The 19,209-nt window shown below is 64.4% G+C and overlaps 2 protein-coding genes across 2 annotated transcripts; one reads left to right on the top strand and one right to left on the bottom strand.

The window, feature by feature from the left end:
* Positions 1-542: 542 nt before the first annotated feature.
* LOC132320665 (rRNA 2'-O-methyltransferase fibrillarin-like) lies at positions 543-15,981 on the bottom strand (the record flags this gene model as incomplete). The annotated part of the gene is given in 9 exon segments (XM_059833215.1): positions 543-655; positions 3,308-3,320; positions 3,322-3,441; positions 7,003-7,173; positions 8,596-8,690; positions 9,413-9,487; positions 9,490-9,567; positions 10,620-10,674; positions 15,970-15,981. Coding segments are annotated over 9 exon segments (732 nt in total), but the record flags the coding sequence as incomplete, so codon positions are not given.
* LOC104263619 (cytochrome c oxidase subunit 6B1) lies at positions 14,884-18,939 on the top strand. The gene is made up of 4 exons (XM_059833216.1): positions 14,884-14,942; positions 16,282-16,389; positions 16,529-16,629; positions 18,723-18,939. Exons 2-4 carry the CDS (start codon positions 16,284-16,286, stop codon positions 18,774-18,776), a joined length of 261 nt encoding a protein of 86 aa, XP_059689199.1. The 5' UTR covers positions 14,884-14,942; positions 16,282-16,283; the 3' UTR covers positions 18,777-18,939.
* The last annotated feature ends 270 nt before the right edge of the window (positions 18,940-19,209 follow it).

Here is a 19,209-nt window from a genome sequence, read left to right as displayed (position 1 = left end):
TCCTTACTGGTTCCCAGCGCCCCGTTACTGGTCTTTACTGGTTCCCAGCACCCCGCTACTGGTCCTTACTGGTTCCCAGGCGCCCCGTTACTGGTCTTTACTGGTTTCCAGCACCCCGTTACTGGTCCTTACTGGCTCCCAGCGCCCCGTTACTGGTCCTTACTGGCTCCCCGCACCCCGTTACTGGTCCTTACTGGTTCCCCGCACCCCATGACTGGTCCTTACTGGTTCCCAGTACCCCGTTACTGGTCCTTACTGGTTCCCAGCGCCCCACTACTGGTTCCCAGCGCCCTGTTGGTCCTTACTGGTTCCCAGCGCCCCGTTACTGGTCCTTACTGGCTCCCAGCGCCCCGTTACTGGTCCTTACTGGTTCCCAGCGCCCCGTGACTGGTCCTTACTGGTTCCCAGCGCCCCGTTACTGCTCAGTGCTGGCTCCCAGCGCCAGTTCCCAGTGGGCACTGGCCCTTACTGGTCCTTCCTGGGGGGCACTGGTCCTTACTGGTCCTTACTGGGAGGCACTGGTCCTTACTGGGGGGGTTTACCTTGATGGAGATGACGAAGTGGCCGCCGTTGCGCAGGAAGTTGTGGGCGTTGAGGGCCACGATCCGCGTCTGGTCCGGCTGCGCCACGTCCGCGAAGATCACGTCCACCATGCCTGGGGGGGCACCCCAAAATTCAGGGGCACCCCAAAATCACCCTGACCCCCCCCCGGGGCACCCCAAAACCCCCCTGACCCCCCCAGCACCCCAAAATCACCCTGACCCCCCCCAGCACCCCAAAATCACCCTGACCCCCCCGGGGTGCCCCAAAACCCCCCTGACCCCCTCCCAGCACCCCAAAATCTGCCTGACACCCTGGGGCACCCCCAAAATCCCCCTGACCCCCTCCAGCACCCCAAAATCACCCTGACCCCCCCCGGGCACCCCAAAACCCCGCCCCCTGACCCCCCCCAGCACCCCAAAATCACCCTGACCCCCCCGGGAGTGCCCCAAAACCACCCTGACCCCCCCCAGCACCCCAAAATCACCCTGACCCCCTCCCAGGGCACCCCAAAACCACCCTGACCCCCCCCAGCACCCCAAAATCACCCTGACACCCCCCAGGGCACCCCAAAACCCCCCTGACCCCCCCCCCAGCACCCCAAAATCACCCTGACCCCCCCCAGGGCACCCCAAAAACCCCCCTGACCCCCCCCAGCACCCCAAAATCACCCTGACCCCCCCCAGCACCCCAAAATCACCCTGACCCCCTCCCAGGGCACCCCAAAACCACCCTGACCCCCCCCAGCACCCCAAAATCTGCCAGACACCCCCCCAGGGCACCCCAAAACCACCCTGACCCCCCCCAGCACCCCAAAATCACCCTGACCCCCCCTCCAGCACCCCAAAACCACCCTGACCCCCCCCAGCACCCCAAAATCTGCCTGACCCCCCCCAGGGCACCCCAAAACCCCCCTGACCCCCCCCCAGCACCCCAAAATCACCCTGACCCCCTCCCAGGGCACCCCAAAACCACCCTGACCCCCCCCAGCACCCCAAAATCACCCTGACACCCCCCAGGGCACCCCAAAACCCCCCTGACCCCCCCCCAGTACCCCAAAATCACCCTGACCCCCCCCAGGGCACCCCAAAACCCCCCTGACCCCCTCCAGCACCCCAAAATCACCCTGACCCCCGCCGGGGTGCCCCGAAACCCCCCTGACCCCCCCCAGCACCCCAAAATCACCCTGACCTCCCCGGGGCACCCCAAAACCACCCTGACCCCCCCCAGCACCCCAAAATCACCCTGACACCCCCCAGGGCACCCCAAAACCCCCCTGACCCCCCCCAGCACCCCAAAATCACCCTGACCCCCCCCCAGGGCACCCCAAAACCACCCTGACCCCCCCCCCAGCACCCCAAAATCACCCTGACCCCCTCCCAGGGCACCCCAAAATCCCCCTGACCCCCTCCCAGCACCCCAAAATCCTCCTGACCCCCCCTCGGGGCACCCCAAAATCCCCCTGACCCCCATCCCAGCACCCCAAAATCCCCCCAAAACCCACCCCAGACCCCCCAAAACACCCCACAGCACCCCAAAAACCTCTCTTGGACATCTTGAAGGACCTCAAGACTTTCTCCAGAGGTCCTCACCACCCCGAGGACGCCCCAAACCTTCTCCGGGACCCTCTGTGACCCCCAAGTTCCTCCCTGCGACCCCCAAATCACCCCAAGACCCACTCTAGAACCCCAAAAAACCTCAAGACCCACCCAAGACCCCCCCCATCACCCCACACAGCACCCCAAAAACCTCTCTTGGACATCTTGAAGGACCTCAAGACCTTCTCCAGAGCTCCTCACCACCCCGAGGACCCCCCAAACCTTCTCTGGGACCCCCAAATCACCCCAAGACCCAATCTAGGACCCCAAAACCACCTCAAGACCCACCCCAGACCCCCCAAACACCCCATAGCACCCCAAAAACTCTCTTGGACATCTTGAAGGACCTCAAGACCTTCTCCAGAGGTCCTCACCACCCCGAGGACCCCCCAAAACCTTCTCTGGGACCCCCAAATCACCCCAAGACCCAATCTAGGACCCCAAAAACACCTCAAGACCCACCCCAGACCCCCCAAAACACCCCCACAGCACCCCAAAAACTTCTCTTGGACATCCTGAAGGACCTCAAGACCTTCTCCAGAGGTCCTCACCACCCTGAGGACCCCCCAAACCTTCTCCGGGACCCCCAAATCACCCCAAGACCCAATCTAGGACCCCAAATCCACCTCAAGACCCACCCCTGACCCCCCCCATCACCCCACAGCACCCCAAAAACCTCTCTTGGACATCTTGAAGGACCTCAAGACCTTCTCCAGAGGTCCTCACCACCCCGAGGACCCCCCAAACCTTCTCCAGGACCCCCAAATCACCCCAAGACCCAATCTAGGACCCCAAAACCACCTCAAGACCCACCCAAGACCCCCCAAAACACCCCACAGCACCCTAAAAACTTCTCTTGGACATCTTGAAGGACCTCAAGACCTTCTCCAGAGCTCCTCACCACCCTGAGGACCCCCCAAACCTTCTCCGGGACCCCCAAATCACCCCCAAGACCCAATCTAGGACCCCAAAACCACCTCAAGACCCACCCAAGACCCCCCAAAACACCCCACAGCACCCCAAAAACCTCTCTTGGACATCTTGAAGGACCTCAAGACCTTCTCCAGAGCTCCTCACCCACCCCGAGGACGCCCCAAACCTTCTCCGGGACCCTCTGTGACCCCCAAGTTCCTCCCCGGACCCCCCAAATCCCCCCGGGAGCCACTCACCGATGAGCATGCGGGTACTTGTGGGGGTGACGGGCGTCCTCGATGACGGGGATGACGTTGGTGCGTTTCTTGGCCACGTTGATGAGGTCACGGCCGGAGCGGTGGGAGAACTCCACGGCGTAAACCAGTCCCTCCTGGGGACGGGGACAGGGATGTCACCTCATCGCCGGGGGGTGGGGGGGGGACACAGGAGTGGGGACACCGAGGGGGGGGGACAGCTCTGAGGACACGGAGCCACCACCCATGGGGACATCTCTGGTGTCCCCAAGGTGGAGGAGAGGTCTGGGGACACGGAGCCACCACCCATGGGGACATCTTGAGGTCCCCAAGATGGAGGAGAGCTCTGGGGACACGGAGCCACCACCCATGGGGACATCCTGAGGTCCCCAAGATGGAGGAGAGCTCTGGGGGCACAAAGCCACCACCCATGGGGACATCCTGAGGTCCCCAACGTGGAGGAGAGCGCTGGGGACATGAAGCCACCACCCATGGGGACATTGTTGGTGTCCCCAAGATGGAGGAGAGCTCTGGGGACACGAAGCCACCACCCATGGGGACATCCTGAGGTCCCCAAATGGAGAAGAGCTCTGGGGGACACAGAGCCACCACCCATGGGGACATCTCTGGTGTCCCCAGGATGGAGAACAGCTCTGGTGACAAAGACCTGCCTCCCTTGGGGACATGTCCCCTCAGCCCAGGACCCCACAGTGATGTCCCCGAGGAGCTCACGGTGCCACCACCGTGTCCCCCGTGTCCCACCACCCCACGGTGATGTCCCCCAAAGGACCTCAACGATGTCCCCCAAGCAGACGGAGATGCCACCTCCGTGCTGTCCCCAAGAGGTGGCCGACCCCGTCCCCGTGTCCCCCCTTCCCAGGGTGACGTCCCCAGAGGGCGCGGTGGCCCTGTGTCCCACCACCCCACGGCAATGTCCCCAAGGACTTGGTGACACCGCGTCCCATCACCCCACGGTGATGTCCCCAAGCAGATGCAGATGCCACCTCCGTTCTGTCCCAAGAAGGTGGCCGACCCCGTCCCCGTGTCCCACCACCCCACGGTGACGTCCCCGAGGGCCCCATGTCCTCATGTCCCACCACCCAATGCCAACGTCCCCAGAGGACCTCAACGATGTCCCCAAGCAGATGGAGATGCCACCTCCGTTCTGTCCCAAGAAGGTGGCCGACCCCGTCCCCGTGGTCCCACCACCCCACGGTGACGTCCCCAAGGACTTGGTGACGCCGCGTCCCATCACCCCACGGTGATGTCCCCAAAGGACCTCAACGATGTCCCCAAGCAGACGGAGATGCCACCTCCGTGCTGTTCCCAAGGGGTGGCCGACCCCATCCCCGTGTCCCCCTGCCCCATGGTGACGTCCCCGAGGGCACGGGTGGCGCCGTGTCCCACCACCCCATGGTGACGTCCCCGAGGGCCCCATGTCCCCATGTCCCACCACCCAATACCAACGTCCCCAGAGGACCTCAACGGTGTCCCCAAGCAGATGGAGATGCCACCTCTGTGCTGTCCCCCAAGAGGTGGCCGACCCCGTCCCCGTGTCCCCCCACCCCCACGGTGACGTCCCCAAGGGCGCGGTGGCGCCGTGTCCCACCACCCCATGGTGACGTCCCCAAGGGCCCCATGTCACACCACCCCATGGCGATGTCCCCAAAGGACCTCAACGGTGTCCCCAAGCAGATGGAGATGCCACCTCCGTGCTGTCCCCAAGAGGTGGCCGACCCCGTCCCTGTGTCCCCCACCCCATGGTGACGTCCCCGAGGGCGCGGTGGCCCCGTGTCCCACCACCCCACGGTGACATCCCCAAGGGCCCCGTGTCACACCACCCACGGCGATGTCCCCAAAGGACCTCAACGACGTCCCCAAGCACATGGAGATGCCACCTCCAGGCTGTCCCAAGGAGGTGGCCAACCCCGTCCCCGTGTCCCCCACCCCACGGTGACGTCCCCAAGGGCGCGGTGGCCCCGTGTCCCCCTGCCCCACGGTGACGTCCCCGAGGGCCCCATGTCCCACCACCCAATGCCAACGTCCCCAGAGGACCTCAACGATGTCCCCAAGCACACGAAGATGCCGACCTCTGTGCTGTCCCCAAGAGGTGGCCGACCCCGTCCCCCGTGTCCCCCCTTCCCCACGGTGACGTCCCCGAAGGGCGCGGTGGCCCCGTGTCCCACCACCCCCACGGTGACGTCCCCAAGGACTTGGTGACGCCCGCGTCCCATCACCCCATGGTGATGTCCCCAAAGGACCTCAACGATGTCCCCAAGCAGATGGAGATGCCACCTCCGTGCTGTTCCCAAGGGGTGGTCGACCCCCATCCCCGTGTCCCCCTGCCCCATGGTGACGTCCCCAGAGGGCACGGTGGCGCCGTGTCCCACCACCCCATGGTGACGTCCCCGAGGGCCCCATGTCCCCATGTCCCACCACCCAATACCAACGTCCCCAGAGGACCTCAACGGTGTCCCCAAGCAGATGGAGATGCCACCTCTGTGCTGTCCCCAAGAGGTGGCCGACCCCGTCCCCGTGTCCCCCACCCCACGGTGACGTCCCCGAGGGCGCGGTGGCCCCGTGTCCCACCACCCCACGGTGACGTCCCCAAGGACTTGGTGACGCCGCGTCCCATCACCCCCACGGTGATGTCCCCAAAGGACCTCAACGACGTCCCCAAGCACATGGAGATGCCACCTCCATGCTGTCCCAAGGAGGTGGCCGACCCCGTCCCCGTGTCCCACCACCCCCACGGTGACGTCCCCGAGGGCCCCATGTCCCCATGTCCCACCACCCAATGCCAACGTCCCCAGAGGACCTCAACGATGTCCCCAAGCAGATGCAGATGCCACCTCCGTTCTGTCCCAAGAAGGTGGCCGACCCCGTCCCCGTGTCCCCCCTTCCCAGGGTGACGTCCCCCGAGGGCGCGGTGGCCCCGTGTCCCCACCACCCCACGGTGACGTCCCCAAGGACTTGGTGACGCCGCGTCCCATCACCCCACGGTGATGTCCCCAAAGGACCTCAACGATGTCCCCAAGCACATGGAGATGCCACCTCCATGCTGTCCCCAAGGAGGTGGCCAACCCCGTCCCCGTGTCCCCCCTGCCCCACGGTGATGTCCCCGAGGGCGCGGTGGCCCCGTGTCCCACCACCCCACGGTGACGTCCCCGAGGGCCCCATGTCCCCATGTCCCACCACCCAATACCAACGTCCCCAGAGGACCTCAACGGTGTCCCCAAGCAGATGGAGATGCCACCTCTGTGCTGTCCCCAAGAGGTGGCCGACCCCGTCCCCGTGTCCCCCCACCCCACGGTGACGTCCCCAACGACTTGGTGACACCGTGTCCCATCACCCCACGGCGATGTCCCCAAAGGACCTCAACGACGTCCCCAAGCAGATGGGAGATGCCACCTCCGTGCTGTCCCCAAGAGGTGGCCGACCCCGTCCCCGTGTCCCCCCACCCCACAGTGACGTCCCCGAGGGCGCGGTGGCCCCGTGTCCCACCACCCCATGGTGACGTCCCCAAGGGCCCCATGTCCCACCACCCCACGGCGATGTCCCCAAAGGACCTCAACGACGTCCCCAAGCACATGGAGATGCCACCTCCGTGCTGTCCCCAAGAGGTGGCCGACCCCGTCCCCGTGTCCCCCCCACCCCATGGTGACGTCCCCGAGGGCGCGGTGGCCCCGTGTCCTCACCGGTCCCACGATGTCGGAGACGTGGGACACCGTTGTCCCCGAAGCGGCGCCCAAATAGAGGACCTTCGTCCCCGGTCGGATGTGGATCTGGTCGATGCCACCCAGGATGGCGGCCGCCAGTTTGGAGCGGAAGGGGTTCCAGGCGCGGTACTCCACCTTGGTGTCACCGTCCTGGGGACAGGGACACGGGGGGACATGTCACCCGCCAGCCGTGACACCCCGTGGGTGCCCACAGCCGCCCAGTGCCACCAGTGCCACCTCCCAGTATGGAGTTTGAGAAGGTTCTGGTGATGCCCTCAACTTTGGTGGCACCGTCATGGGGATGGGGACACCCGGGGACATCTGGGGACACACAGGGACACGTGGGGACATGTCACCCACAAGACGTGACACCCCACGGGCACCCACAGCCACCCAGTGCCACCAGTGCCACCTCCCAGTGCTCCCAGTATGGAGCTTGAGAAGGTTCTGGTGATGCCCTCAACTTTGGTGGCACCGTCATGGGGATGGGGACATGTGGGGACATCTGGGGACAGCCGGGGACACGTGGGGACAACCAGGGACACGTGGGGACATGTCACCTGCCAGCCGTGACACCCCACAGGCACCCACAGCCACCCAGTGCCACCAGTGCCACCTCCCAGTGCTCCCAGTATGGAGCTTGAGAAGGTTCTGGTGATGCCTCAACTTTGGTGGCACCATCATGGGGATGGGCACATGTGGGGGACATCTGGGGACATGTGGGGACAACCAGGGACACGTGGGGACATGTCACCCACCAGCCGTGACACCCCGTGGGTGCCCACAGCCACCCAGTGCCACCAGTGCCACCTCCAGTGCTCCCAGTATAGAGCTTGAGAAGGTTCTGGTGATGCCCTCAACTTTGGTGGCACCGTCATGGGGATGGGGACACCCGGGGACATCTGGGGACACACAGGGACACGTGGGGACATGTCACCCACAAGACGTGACACCCCCAACGGGCACCCACAGCCACCCAGTGCCACCAGTGCCACCTCCCAGTGCTCCCAGTATGGAGCTTGAGAAGGTTCTGGTGATGCCCTCAACTTTGGTGGCACCGTCATGGGGATGGGGACACGTGGGGACACATGGGGACATGGGGGGACACGTGGGGACATGTCACCCACCAGCCGTGACACCCCGTGGGTGCCCACAGCCACCCAGTGCCACCAGTGCCACCTCCCAGTGCTCCCAGTATAGAGCTTGAGAAGGTTCTGGTGATGCCCTCAACTTTGGTGGCACCGTCATGGGGATGGGACACGTGGGGACACATGGGGACATGTGGGGACATCTGGGGACATGTCACCCGCCAGCCGTGACACCCCCACGGGGCACCCACAGCCGCCCAGTGCCACCAGTGCCACCTCCCAGTGCTCCCAGTATGGAGCTTGAGAAGGTCCTGGTGGTCTACTCCACCTCTCCCAGTTGCTCCCAGTTGCCTCCTTATCACCTCCCAATTCCCCTCCAGTCCTCCCAGTTACCCCCAGTGCCTCCCAGTCCTTTCCCAGTCCCTCCCAGTCCCTCCCAGTGCCTCCCAGTCCTTTCCCAGTGCCTCCCAGTGCCTCCCAGTACCTCGACGGAGATCCTCTTCTCCCCATAGACCGACTCCCCCGGGACCAGGTTGCGGGTGACCAATGCGTCCTCCTTCCCCGGCAGATGAACACCCCCTGGGGGGGGCCGCGGCTCAGGGACCCTCGTGCCCCCACGGCTGCCCCACATCTGCCCCCCCCCCCCCCCGACCCACAACTGCCCCACAACTGCCCCACGCGACCCACAACTGCTCCATGCGACCCAGAGCTGCCCCACAGCTGCCCCCCCCGCTGTCCCCCCAGACCCACAGCTACCCCGCAACTGCCCCACGCGACCCACAACTGCCCCCCCACTGCCCTCCCCAGACCCACAACTGCCCCATGCGACCCACAACTGCCCCCCCAGACCCACAACTGCCCCATGCGACCCAGAGCTACCCCACAACTACCCCCCCACTGCCCCTCCAGACCCACAACTGCCCCATGTGACCCACAACTGCCCCCCAAGACCCCCAACTGCCCTCTAATCTGCCCCACGGGACCCCCAACCCACTCCACAGCCCCCCAACCTGCCCCATGGGACCCCCAACTGCCCTCTAATCTGCCCCACAGGACCCCCAACCCACTCCACAGCCCCACAACCTGCCCCATGGGACCCCCAACTGCCCCCCAAGACCCCCAACTGCCCTCTAATCTGCCCCACGGGACCCCCAACCCACCCCACAGCCCCACAACCTGCCCCATGGGACCCCCAACTGCCCTCTAATCTGCCCCACGGGACCCCCAACCCACCCCACAGCCCCCCAACCTGCCCCATGGGACCCCCAACTGCCCCACGGGCCCCCCAAGCTGCCCCATACCTTCGTGCCGATGCGGCTCCACCGTCACCTTCTTCCCCCCTTTGAAGCCGCCGCGGGAGCCCCCTCGGCCGCCCTCCCCCCCCGGGCGGGGCCGCCCCTCCCCCGCGCCCCGAACCCGCCCCCCCGGGGGCCCCCCCGGGGCGGGAAACCAGCGCCTGCGGGGAGAGGGGAACTGGGCTTACTGGGAGGGACTGGGAGGGAACTGGAGGGAACTGGGCTTACTGGGAGGGAACTGGGAGGGAACTGGGAGGGAACGGGAACGCTGGGGAGGGAGTGGGAGGGGGAACTGGGCTTACTGGAGGGACTGGGAGGGAACTGGGAGGGAACTGGGCTTACTGGGAGGGACTGGGAGGGAACTGGGAGGGAACTGGGCTTACTGGAAGGACTGGGAGGGACTGGGAGGGGACTGGGAGGGGACACTGGGCTTACTGGGAGGGACTGGAGGGAACTGGGCTTACTGGGAGGGGACTGGGAGGGGACTGGGAGGGGGAACTGGGCTTACTGGGAGGGACTGGGAACACTGCGGGGGAGTGGGAGAGGGAACTGGGCTTACTGCGAGGGACTGGGAGGGAACTGGGAGGGAACTGGGCTTATTGGGAGGGACTGGGAACACTGCGGGGGAGTGGGAGGGGGAACTGGGCTTACTGGGGGGGACTGGGAATGCTGGGGGGGACTGGGAGGGAAACTGGGAGGGGAACTGGGCATACTGGGGGGGAGACAGGGGGTAACTGGGCAGACTGGGGAGGGGACAGGGGGTAACTGGGCAGACTGGGAAGGGGATAAGGGGTAACTGGGCAGACTGGGGAAGGGGAATAGGGGGGTAACTGGGCAAACTGGGGAGGGGATAGGGGGTAACTGGGCAGACTGGGGGGGGGGGACAGAGGGCAACTGGGCAAAACTGGGAAGGGGATAAGGGGTAACTGGGCAGACTGGAAGGGGATAAGGGGTAACTGGGCAGACTGGGGAGGGGACTGGGCAGACTGGGGGGCGGGACAGAGGGCAACTGGGCAAACTGGGAGGGGATAGGGGATAACTGGGCAGACTGGGAGGGGATAAGGGGTAACTGGGCAGACTGGGGAGGGGATAAGGGGTAACTGGGCAGACTGGGGAGGGGACAGGGGGTAACTGGGCAGACTGGGGGGGAAGGGGGGGCTCCCAGTACAGGCGGGACTGGCCTTACTGGGAGCACTGGGAGGGCCACGCTCACCTCGCCCCCCCCGGAAGCCGCCTCGGCCGCCGCGCCCCCCCCCGGGGGCTGAAACCTGCGGGAGCCCCCGTCAAACTGGGGCAACTGGGAGCACTGGGGCAAACTGGGAGGGCTGCAGTAGGCTCCCAGTTCCCGCCCAGTAACCCCCCGCCAGGCTCCCAGTTACCCCCCCCCCTCCAGGCTCCCAGTATTCCCAGTTTGGCCCAACCACCCCCCCCAACATCCCTCCCAGTTACCCCCCAGCCCCTCCCAGTATGTCCCAGTCCCCCCCAGTTCCATCCCAGTTCAAACCCAGTGCCCCCCAGTCCCTCCCAGTTACCCCCCTGCCTCCCCCAGTATATCCCAGTGCCTCCCAGTTACCCCCCAATATATGCCAGTACCTCCCAGTCCTTTCCAGTATATCCCAGTCCCCCCCAGTTCCATCCCAATTCAAACCCAGTGCCCCCCAGTCCCTCCCAGTTACCCCCCAGCCCCTCCCAGTACATCCCAGTATATCCCAGTTACCCCCCAGTATGTCCCAGTCCCTCCCAGTTCCATCCCAGTTCAAACCCACTGCTTTCCAGCCCCTCCCCACTGCCCCCCAGTCCCTCCCAGTTGCCCCCCAGCCCCTCCCAGTACATCCCAGTATATCCCAGTTACCCCCCAGTCCCTCCCAGTACATCCCAGTCCCTCCCAGTTACCCCCCAGCCCCTCCCAGTATGTCCCAGTCCCCCCCAGTTCCATCCCAGTTCAAACCCAGTCCCTCCCAGTCCCCCCCAGTCCCATCCCAGCCCCTCCCAGTTGCCCCCCAGTCCCTCCCAGTTACCCCCAGCCCCTCCCAGTATATCCCAATCCCTCCCAGTTACCCCCCAGTATATCCCAGTATGTCCCAGTCCCCCCCAGTTCCGTCCCAGTTCAAAACCCAGTGCCTTCCAGCCCCTCCCCAGTGCCCCTCAGCCCCTCCCAGTATATCCCAGTTACCCCCCAGTCCCTCCCAGTACATCCCAGTCCCTCCCAGTTACCCCCCAGTCCCCTCCCAGTATGTCCCAGTCCCCCCCAGTTCCATCCCAGTTCAAACCCAGTGCCCCCCAGTCCCCCCCAGTTACCCCCCAGCCCCTCCCAATATATCCCAGTATATCCCAATCCCTCCCAGTTACCTCCCAGTATATCCCAGTATGTCCCAGTCCCCCCCAGTTCCATCCCAGTTCAAACCCAGTGCCTTCCAGCCCTCCCCAGTGCCCCCCAGCCCCTCCCAGTACATCTCAGTATATCCCAGTTACCCCCCAGTCCCCTCCCAGTACATCCCAGTCCCTCCCAGTACATCCAGTCCCTCCCAGTTACCCCCCAGTCCCTCCCAGTATGTCCCAGTCCCCCCCAGTTCCGTCCCAGTTCAAACCCAGTGCCCCCCAGCCCCTCCCCAGTTACCCCCCAGCCCCTCCCAGCCCCCCCCAGTCCCTCCCAGTACATCCCAGTACATCCCAGTTCCCACCTGGCCTCATCCCGCCGCTGCTCCACGCGGGACCACACGCTTCGCGCTCCCAACCCCGGAACCGGAAGCACCACCCACCGGTCCCGCCCCTTCCCGGGCACCGCGCATGCGCTTCCACTCACCCGACGTTACCGCCCCCGCCCCAGGCCGGGCGGAAGTGCCCTGGGAAAGGTGGAGCGGGATGGGGCTCCCCCGGGTCCTAGCGCCCGACGGTGCCCCCCACCCAAACGGCCCCTGGGGACCCCCCAAGAAAAAAAGGGGGGTCCTGAGGGGTATTTGGGGACAGAAATGGGGGTTTTGGGGGTCCTGGAGGGATTTGGGGACGGGGGCGGGGCACTTAGGGACGTCCTGAGGGTGACTGGGGACATTTTTTGGGGGTCCTGAGGGGGATTTGGGGGTCCGGGGGGGTATTTGGGGACAGGGAGGGGGGTTTTGGGGCGTCCTGGGGGGTATTTGGGGGTCCTGGGGGGTATTTGGGGTTCTGGGGGGTATTTGGGGACAGGGATGGGGGTTTTGGGGGGGTCCTGGGGGGTATTTGGGGGTCCTGGGGGGTATTTGGGGGTTCTGGGGGTATTTTGGGGACAGAAATTGGGGTTTTGGGGGGGTCCTGGGGGGTATTTGGGGGTCCTGAGGGGTATTAGGGGGTTCTGGGGGGTATTTGGGGACAGAAATGGGGGTTTTGGGGGGGTCCTGGGGGGTATTTGGGGGTCCTGAGGGGTATTTGGGGGTGCTGGGGGGTATTTTGGGGACAGAAATGGGGGTTTTGGGGGGTCCTGGGGGGTATTTGGGGGTCCTGAGGGGTATTTGGGGGTTCTGGGGGGTATTTGGGGACAGAAATGGGGGTTTTGGGGGGGTCCTGGGGGGTATTTGGGGGTCCTGAGGGGTATTTGGGGGTTCTGGGGGGTATTTGGGGACAGGGATGGGGGTTTTGGGGGGGGTCCTGGGGGTATTTGGGGGTCCTGAGGGTATTTGGGGGTGCTGGGGGGTATTTGGGGACAGGGATGGGGGTTTTGGGGGGGTCCTGAGGGGTATTAGGGGGTTCTGGGGGTATTTTGGGGACAGAAATGGGGGTTTTGGGGGTCCTGGGGGTATTTGGGGGTCCTGGGGGGTATTAGGGGGTTCTGGGGGGTATTTTGGGGACAGAAATGGGGCTTTTGGGGGGGTCCTGGGGGGTATTTGGGGGTCCTGAGGGGTATTTGGGGGTTCTGGGGGGTATTTGGGGACAGGGATGGGGGTTTTGGGGGGGTCCTGGGGGGTATTTGGGGGTCCTGAGGGGTATTTGGGGGTTCTGGGGGGTATTTGGGTACAGGGATGGGGGTTTTGGGGGGGGTCCTGGGGGGTATTTGGGGGTCCTGAGGGGTATTTGGGGGTGCTGGGGGGTATTTTGGGGACAGAAATGGGGCTTTTGGGGTGTCCTGGGGGGTATTTGGGGACAAGGATGGGGATTTGGGGGGGCCCTGAGGGGGATTTGGGGGTCCTGGGGGGTATTTGGGGACAGGGATGGGGATTTGGGGGGTCCTGAGGGGGATTTGGGGGTCCGGGGGGGTATTTGGGGACAGAAATGGGGCTTTTGGGGGTTCCCGGGGGGTATTGGGGACAGGGAAGGGGATTTGGGGGGGTCCTAAAGGGGGATTAGGTGGTCCTGGGGGGTATTTCGGGGACAGAAATGGGGGTTTTGGGGGTTCTGGGGGGTGTTTGGGGGTTCTGGGGTGTATTTTGGGGACAGGGAGGGGGATTTGGGGGAGTCCTGGGGGGTGTTTGGGGGTTCTGGGGGTATTCGGGGACAGGGAGGGGGTCTTGGGGGGTCCTGAGGGGATTTGGGGTCCGGGGGGGCGTATTTGGGGGCAGAAATGGGGCTTTGCGGGGGGTCCTGGGGGTGTTTGGGGGTTCTGGTGGCCATTTTGGGGGTCCTGGGGGGTATTTGGGGACAGGGATGGGGATTTGGGGGGTCCTGGGGGGTATTCGGGGACAGGGATGGGGATTTGGGGGATCCTGAGGGGATTTGGGGGTCCTGGGGGGTATTTGGGGACAGAAATGGGGCTTTTGGGGGTCCTGGGGGTGTTTGGGGGTTCTGGGGTGTATTTTGGGGACAGGGATGGGGATTTGGGGGGTCCTGAGGGGGATTTGGGGTTCTGGGAGGTATTTGTGGGACAGGGAGGGGGATTTGGGGGGTCCTGGGGGTATTTGGGGTTCTGGGGGGGTATTTGGGGTCCGGGGGGGTATTCGGGGACAGGGATGGGGGATTTGGGGGGTCCTGAAGGGGATTTGGGGGTCCTGGGGGAGGATTTGGGGACAGAAATGGCATTTTGGGGGGTCCTGGGGGGTATTTGGGGGTCCTGAGGGGTATTTGGGGATAGAGATGGGGCTTTTGGCGTCCTGGGGGGTATTTGGGGGTCCCGGTGGCCATTTTGGGGGTCCTGGGGGGGTATTTGGGGCCATTTTGGGGGTCCCTGAGGGATCTTTTGGGGCAAACCCATTGGTTTTGGGGGGGACTGAGGGGGTTTTGGGGTAATAAAGACTGTTAATGCCAAATTTGGGCTCCCGGGGATATTTGGGGCCCATTTTGGGGCCGTTTCGGGGTATTTTGGGGCCGTTTCGGGGTCTTTTTAAGGCCGTTTCGCGGTCCTCCCGCCGCCATTTTCCCGCCGCTGACGACGCTCAGTCCTCCCACTCCCTCTCTATGGCCGCCGCGGTCCTCCAGCCCCGCCCCCCGCCCCGCTACGGCTCTTCCCTTTGGTTCCCCCGCGGGGCGGAAGGGGCGGGGAGAGGCTACGTCACTTCCGGCGACGCGCTGCACTTCCGCTGCGAGGCGGAAGTGGTGAAAGTCACTTTGAGGGGAGTCGGCGGCGTTACCGGTGAGGACGGGACTGGGAGGTTACTGGGAGCACTGGGAGGACTCGGGGGGGGTTACTGGGAGGGCGGGGGGTTACTGGGAGCGCTGGGGGGGGCGCTGGGGGGGTTACTGGGAGCAGTGGGGGGGGTTACTGGGAGCACTGGGAGGGCTCTGGCGGCCTCCCCTCACCCCGGGGCCTTCTCAACCCTCTTAGCTCCGCCCCCTCATTACCGGGGGGGTTAATTAGTCCCCGGGGGGGTTAATTACCCCATTAATTACCCCACCGAGGTGTCTCCCCCCCAACACTCCCCCCTGCGTTACCGTTCTCCCCACTACCATCCCTCTCGTTGCTCCCAGAGGGGATTAATTAGTCCCCGGGGTGATTAATTAGTCCCCGGGGGGATTAATTAGTCGCTGGGGGGGTTAATTAGCCCAGTAATTAACCCCTCCGAGGTGCTTTCTCCGAGGTGCTTTTCCCCCCCAACACTTCCCCTGCATTACCGTCCTCTCCGTTACCATCCCTTTCGTTGTTCCCAGACAGAATTAATTATTCCTGGGGAGGATTAATTATTCCCAGGGGGATCAATTAGTCCCTGGCGTGATTAATTAGTCACTGGGGGGGTTAATTACTGGGGTAATTAAACCCTCGGAGCTGCTTTTCCCCCCCAACACTCCCCCTGTATTGCTGTCCTCCCCGTTACCATCTCTTTCATCATTCCCAGAAAAAATTAATTATTCCTGGGGAGGATTTATTATTCCTGGAAGAATTAATTAGTCCCTGGGGTGATTAATTAGTCACTGGGGGGGTTAATTAGCCCAGTAATTAAACCCTCTGAGGTGCTTTTCCCCCCAACACTCTCCTTGTATTACTGTTGTCCCCGTTACCATCCCTTTTATCATTCCCAGAGAAGATTAATTAGTTTCTGGGAGAATTAATTAGTCCCTGGGGGGATTAATTAGTGCCGGGGGGTTAATTAGCCCAGTAATTAACCCCTCCGAGCTGCTTTTCCCCCCCAACACTCCCCCTGCATTGCCGTCTTCCCCGTTACCATCCCTGTCATCGTTCCCAGACAGAATTAATTATTCACAGGGGGATTAATTATTCTCAGGTGAATTAATTAGTCCCCAGGGGGATTAATTACCCTATTAATTAATAGGGTAATTAATCCCCCTGAGGTGCTTTTCGCCTCCAATACTCTTCTTGTATTATTTTTCTCCCCGTTACCATCCCTCTCGTTATTCCCAGAGCTGATTAATTGGTGCCTGGGGGGGATTAATTAGTCCCTGGGGGGTATTAATTACTCCCGGGGGGATTAATTAGTGCCGGGGGGAATTAATTACCTCGTTAATTCCCCCCCCAGCCATGGCAGAGGACATCAAGGCCAAGCTGGAGCGTTACAAGACGGCGCCCTTCGACAGCCGCTTCCCCAACCAGAACCAGACCAAGAACTGTTGGCAGAACTACCTGGGTACCGTGTCCCCCCCCCCGACCCCTGGGTGCCCCCCCCCGACCCCTGGGTGCCCCCCCCAGACCCCTGGGTGCCCCCCCCGACCCCTGGGTGCCCTCGTGTCCCCTCCCCTCCTCACCCGCCGTGTCCCCGTCCCCAGATTTCCACCGCTGCGAGAAGGCGATGGCGGCCAAGGGGGCGGACGCCAGTCCCTGCCAGTGGTATTACCGCGTCTACAAGTCCATCTGTCCCACCGCCTGGGTGAGTGTCACCGCGGGGTCCCCACGGTGTCCTCAGGGGGGGTCCCCGCGGTCCTCAGGGTCCCCAGGGTGTCCCCAGGGCCCTCAGGTCCCCACAGTGTCCCCAGGGTGTTCCCGTGGCCCTCAGGTCCTCCTCGAGGTCCCCACACTGTCCCCACGGTGTCCCCGTGGCCCTCAGGTCCCCCTCGAGGTCCTCACGGTGTTCCTGTGGCCCTCAGGTCCCCCTCGAGGTCCCCACACTGTCCTCACGATGTCCCCGTGGCCCTCAGGTCCCCCTCAAGGTCCCCCTCGAGGTCCCCACGGTGTCCCCGTGGCCCTCAGGTCCTCCTCAAGGTCCCCACGGTGTCCCCATGGCCCTCAGGTCCCCCTCGAGGTCCCCACAGTGTCCGCAGGGTGTCCCTGTGGCCCTCACATCCCCCTCAAGGTCCCCACGGTGTCCCCATGGCCCTCAGGTCCCCCTCGAGGTCTCCACAGTGTCCCCAGGGTGTCCCCGTGGCCCTCAGGTCCTCCTCGAGGTCCCCACACTGTCCCCACGGTGTCCCCGTGGCCCTCAGGTCCCCCTCGAGGTCCCCACGGTGTCCCCGTGGCCCTCAGGTCCCCCTCGAGGTCCCCACGGTGTCCCCATGGCCCTCAGGTCCCCCTTAAGGTCCCCACGGTGTCCCCATGGCCCTCACGTCCCCCTCGAGGTCCCCACAGTGTCCCCACGGTGTCCCCATGGCCCTCACGTCCCCCTCGAGGTCCCCACGGTGTCCTCATGGCCCTCAGGTCCCCCTCGAGGTCCCCACAGTGTCCCCAGGTTGTCCCCATGGCTCTCAGGTCTCCCTCGAGGTCTCCACAGTGTCCCCAGGGTGTCCCCATGGCCCTCAGGTCCTCCTCGAGGTCCCCACACTGTCCTCACGATGTCCCCGTGGCCCTCAGGTCCCCCTCAAGGTCCCCACGGTGTCCCCATGGCCCTCAGGTCCCCCTCGAGGTCCCCACAGTGTCCGCAGGGTGTCCCTGTGGCCCTCACATCCCCCTCAAGGTCCCCACGGTGTCCCCATGGCCCTCAGGTCCCCCTCGAGGTCTCCACAGTGTCCCCAGGGTGTCCCCGTGGCCCTCAGGTCCTCCTCGAGGTCCCCACACTGTCCCCACGGTGTCCCCGTGGCCCTCAGGTCCCCCTCGAGGTCCCCACAGTGTCCTCATGGCCCTCAGGGTCCCCCATGGTGTCCCCCTCGTGTTTTCAGGTCCCCACAGTGTCCCCAGGGTGTCCCCATGGCCCTCAGGTCCCCCTCAAAGTCCCCACAGTGTCCCCACAGTGTCCCCATGGTCATTGTGTCCCTCTTGGGTCCCCCGTGGTGTCCCCATGACTCTCAGAGTCCTCACAGTGTCCCCACGGTGTCCCCATGGCCCTGAGGACCCCCACAGTGTCCCCACAGCGTCCCCCACATTCCTCAGGGTCTCCAGGTGTCACCGTGTCCCCCATGATGTCACCAGGGTCCCTGTGTGCCCCATGGTGTCACCGTGTCCCCCGTGATGTCACCGCAGTCCCTGTGTGCCCCATGGTGTCACCATGTCCCCCATGATGTCACCGTGGTCCCTGGGACCCCTATGGTGTCACCGTGTCCCCCATGATGTCACTGTGGTCCCTGTGTGCCCCATGGTGTCACCATGTCCCCCATGATGTCACCGCGGTCCCTGTGTGCCCCATGGTGTCACCGTGTCCCCCGTGATGTCAGCGTGGTCCTTGTGTCCCTCATGGTGTCACCATGTCCCCCACAATGTCACCATGGTCCCTGCGCCACCCATGGTGTCACCATGTCTCCCATGATGTCACCACAGTCCCCGTGTCCCCCATGGTGTCACCGTGTCTGCAACGATGTCACCGTGGTCCCTGTGCCACCCATGGTGTCACCAAGTCCCCCGTGACATCACCATAGTCCCTGTGCCCCCCGTGGCTTTACTGTGTTTCCCATGGTGTCACTGCCTCCCCCACGATGTCACTGCGGTCCCTGTGTCCCCCCGTGGTGCCACCGCGTCCCCCACGATGTCACCGCCGTCCCCGCGAGCTCCCCACCGCCCTCCCGTCACTCACGCTGTCACCGTCTCACCCCGCAGGTGACAACGTGGGACGAGTACCGCGAGGAGGGGACCTTCCCTGGCAAGATCTGAGCCTCACCCGACCCCGCCCTGCCCCGCCCCGGGGAGGGGACATCCGTGTCACCGCGGGGGGGGGGTGGGAGGTGACACGGGGGCTGTCACCCAGGGAGGGGACACCGTGAGGGGACACCGCTGTCACCTGGGTGGTGGCACAGCCAATAAAGGGTTGAACTGGGCCTGGGTGTGGGTTTTGCTGGGGGGGGGGGTGGGTCCCCAAGGTGGGGTGGGGGTGGGGACACCCGTGTCCCCTGGTGGGGGGAGGGGACAGATGGGAGACCCCGCCCGGATTTGGAGCCAGAAGGTTTTTATTCGTTAAAAGGGAGGGGTGGGACGGTCGGGGGAGGGGGACAACCCCCCCACCCCGAACACCCGCTCCCCCCCGGGTGCTCCTGGGGGTGACAGAGGCGCTATGGGACCAAGGGGACACCCTGGAGGGGTCGGAGGC

This window comes from Gavia stellata, chromosome 43 (genome assembly GCF_030936135.1).
Source record: "Gavia stellata isolate bGavSte3 chromosome 43, bGavSte3.hap2, whole genome shotgun sequence".
NCBI lineage: Eukaryota > Metazoa > Chordata > Aves > Gaviiformes > Gaviidae > Gavia > Gavia stellata.
The sequence above is the reverse complement of the archived record's forward strand: the minus strand, read 5'-3'. Positions and strand labels throughout refer to the sequence as shown.